Source organism: Chaetura pelagica, unplaced genomic scaffold (assembly GCF_000747805.2).
Source record: "Chaetura pelagica isolate M959 unplaced genomic scaffold, ChaPel_1.0 scaffold264, whole genome shotgun sequence".
NCBI classification, from domain to species: Eukaryota; Metazoa; Chordata; class Aves; order Apodiformes; family Apodidae; genus Chaetura; species Chaetura pelagica.
In genome coordinates, this window is record NW_009953064.1 from 690660 (window position 1) to 694290 (window position 3631).

At 60.5% G+C, this 3631-nt stretch overlaps 1 protein-coding gene across 1 annotated transcript in view; it reads left to right on the top strand.

Annotated features, from left to right (window-relative positions):
• The window catches only part of KIF1A (kinesin family member 1A), a gene marked incomplete at its 5' end in the record, with an annotated part of 34206 nt that overhangs the window by 19419 nt on the left and 11156 nt on the right, over positions 1–3631 (top strand). Inside the window, 10 exon segments of the mRNA XM_009996759.1 lie at positions 240–269; positions 272–448; positions 591–759; positions 1091–1181; positions 1554–1672; positions 1842–1897; positions 2608–2716; positions 2838–2904; positions 2995–3079; positions 3449–3554. Coding sequence (XP_009995061.1) covers positions 240–269; positions 272–448; positions 591–759; positions 1091–1181; positions 1554–1672; positions 1842–1897; positions 2608–2716; positions 2838–2904; positions 2995–3079; positions 3449–3554 — 1009 coding nt within the window.

Genomic DNA, 3631 nt, shown 5'->3' on the forward strand with positions numbered 1-3631 from the left:
CCAGCCCTTTGAGAAGGTATGGTGGCTTGCAGTTCTTGGTGGGTGCTCGTGGACTGCAGAGCCCTGCCTGCCACGGTGGTGCTCCCCCATGGGACCACCAGGCTCCTCAGGGATGCAAGCATCACACTGAAGGGACTGTGCTCCCAGTCCACCTGGCACCCACCACTGGGGCACCTGCTCTTGCCCGTATCCCAGGGGGATGCTGTGGGGTGGGAGCTGGAGGTGCTCTGGTGCTCCAGGTGGTGGTGCCAGTGCAAACGGGACCACCTCAGTGATCACCAGCATCCCTGAACCCTGCTCCTGGTGCAGTTCCAGTCGGAGTCGTGCCCAGCTGTGGGGATGTCACGCTCAGGGACCTCCCAGGAGGAGCTGCGCATCGTGGAGGGCCAGGGGCAGGCGAGCGACACGGGTCCCTCTGCTGATGAAGTCAACAACAATACCTGTGCAGGTGAGATGGTGCTGGCAAGTGGTTGGGGAGCAGCCCCTCACCCTGGCACCCAACCTTCTCTGCCTGCCCTGGTATAGGGCTGCTGGCAGACACTGATGGGGGTGAACCCCATACCTTGCTGAGGACCCTCCCCTCCCCACAGTGACTCAAGAGGACCTTCTCCTGGACAGCCCAGAGAAGACTTCACCAGATGGGCCACTGGAGACTGCTCTGGACCACCTGAAGCTGGGCAGCATCTTCACTTTCCGTGTGACGGTCCTGCAAGCCTCCAGCATCTCTGCAGAATATGCAGACATCTTCTGCCAGTTCAAGTGAGCCCCTGGTGCCCACCAAGCCTCACATCTCCCATCATTCTCAGAGCTGGGAGTGAGCACTGGGGAGACCCAGCCACACCACCTCAGAGCCCTTCATGGAGAGGGGGGCAAAACAAAAGGCTGCAGGATGAGCCAGGGTCCTTTGCTGGTTGCTGGCAAAAGGCTGGGAGAGGCTTTAATGAGCTTCAGGGGGTCTTGTCCCAGCCAAAGTTGCTGGCAGTAGCTGTGGGGGGAGCAGGCTCTTCTCCTGGCCCCTGCCTTCTCTCCCCTCCCTGCTCCAGCGTGTCCCCATCCCACAGCCCCCAAGTCACCTTCCTTCCCTCCACAGCTTCATCCATCGCCATGATGAGGCCTTTTCAACAGAGCCCTTGAAGAACACGGGACGGGGGCCACCCCTCGGTTTCTACCATGTCCAAAATGTATGTAAGCCCTCTTCTGCCCACACCCCCTCACCCCTGCAGCTGTTGGGGTCTCTGTGGGGCCCTGTTGGCTGGATCCTCTCCCCTGGGGAACAGCTTCCTCCTGGCCTTCCTAGCCCATCGCAGACACATAGCTAATCCAAACTTAGATGTGCAGGAAGAAAGACCAAAAGCTGCTGCCCTCCACCTGGAAAGGCTGGGATTTCATAGCAGTGGTCTTGGTGGGGAGAGCATCCCCGGGTTGGGGGGAAGAGGATGGGTGAAGGATGCAGGGGATCAGTCAGGCTTGCACCCTCCCACCTCCCCAGTGCTGATGCTGCCTGAATCCCTTTCCCAGCAAAACTGTACTGTCAATGGCTCTTTCTCTTCTAGATTGCTGTGGAGGTGACCAAGTCCTTTGTTGAATACATCAAGAGCCAGCCGATTGTATTTGAAGTGTTTGGGCACTACCAGCAGCACCCCTTCCCACCCCTCTGCAAGGATGTCCTGAGGTGGGTGCACCCTGGGCCATCCCCAGCCACTGGGTGCCACAGGGGCACCTGATGCACTTAGAGAAAGGAGGGGAGAGGGTGGCAGGAGGGGTGACCCGGGGGTGTAGGTGGGGTTGGTTGGGTGTGGGTGTCCCTGTGGATGCTTTAACCCAGCCAGTTCACTCCACAGCCCCCTGAGGCCATCCCGGCGCCACTTCCCCCGTGTGATGCCACTCTCCAAACCAGGTAGGGGATCTGGCCTCCTGCTCCTCTGCCTCCCCCGTTGTCCCCATGCTGAGTGCACAGTTCCCTTCCCCAGAGGGACCAGTTAGGACCCCAGGAGCACCACTCAATGTACTGCAGGCCAGAGCACCCAAAAGCCCTTGGCATCCATTCCCACGGCCCCTGGCTGATGCAGAGCCTTTCTCTCACCTCTGGCAGAGTGGCAGGGAGGAGGCTGCCCTCCCTGGATGGCTCAGATGGCCCCTCAGCCCTCCCGTCCCACAGGGGCAGTGGGGCAGCTGCTGTGCTCTGTCTGCCAGGACTTGAATTGTTGGAGTTTGGCTGAGCACTGTGGTTTGCTCTGTGGTGCCCTCAGCAGCACCAGGGCAGCCTCTCTCCAGCCATCCTGTTCCTGAGCAGCTGTCTCCAAGTGGTCCCTGGAGCAGTGCTTCCTGGTTTGGGATGTGTCCATGCCAGGGCTGAGGGCTCAGGTTGTGCCTTTTGGGGGTGGGTGAGGCTGGCTGCTTCCTCACACTTGCTGCTCTGCATTGGGCATGGCAGGAGGCTCACCAGTGCTCAGCAAGGTCCCCAGGATGGGGCTGTCCCCCTCTGTGTCCTCCCTGCTGCCTCCTCTGTGTGTCTCCCTGTGGCCCCTGCCTGCTCTGCCCTTACCCTGCATGCTGGCATGGGTGCAGCAGGCTCACCTTTCAGCCTGTCCTTCTGACCCACCACAGTGCCTGCCACCAAGCTGAGCACCATGACTCGGCCCAGCGCCGGCCCGTGCCAGTGCAAGTACGACCTGATGGTCTTCTTTGAGATCTGTGAGCTGGAGGCCAACGGCGAGTAAGTGCTGCTGGAAAAGGGAGCAGGAAGGAGAGGGAGGCAGTGCAGTGATTTGCCTGGTGTTCAGCACCTCCAGGCATGCTGACAGGGCTCTCTGTCATGCCATAATCCTCTCTTCCAGCTATATCCCTGCTGTTGTGGACCACCGTGGAGGCATGCCGTGCCATGGGACCTTCCTCCTCCACCAGGTAATCCCTCCCCAGATGCTGTCCCAGCTCTGGCTCCTGCCAGGAGCTGTGTTAACCACTGCCCCTTCTTTCTGGCTTCGTGGGTCTCAGGGCATCCAGAGGAGAATCACTGTCACCTTGGTGCATGAAACGGGCAGCCTCATCCGCTGGAAGGAAGTGCGGGAGCTGGTTGTGGGTAAGCCAAGCCAGGGTGGGTGTGCTGTGAGCAACCCCCAGCCCACCAAGCCCCCAGACATCTTCTCGGGTTGTTCCTCGCCCACATTCCCACATGGGGCTTTATACCTCATCTCCCCACCTGCCCTGCAATAGCAAAGTGGCAGCTGCCTGGTGGGTGACACTAGGATGCCACATGGGCAGGACACCTCTGTCCTGACCACCATGTGCAGGAGCTGGACCAGGACCACCAGTCCTGAGCGGCCAAGCACTGGGTGGCTGCTTGCCTGTGATGGGGGCACTGCTGGGGGATGCACCCATGCCCTTGCCCCTGACAGAGACCCTGGTAGGGCCACCTCCCGTTGCCTGAGCAGCATTCCTGTGCTTGCAGGTCGGATCCGGAACACCCCAGAAGCAGATGAGTCTCTCATTGACCCCAACATTCTGTCCCTGAACATCCTCTCTGCTGGGTACATCCACCCCTCCCAGGATGACCGGTGCGTGCTGCTGCTTCTCTTGCTCTTCCCCTGCTGTAGTGAGGGGCTTGGGGGGAGAATGGGGAGCCCCTCTTTCC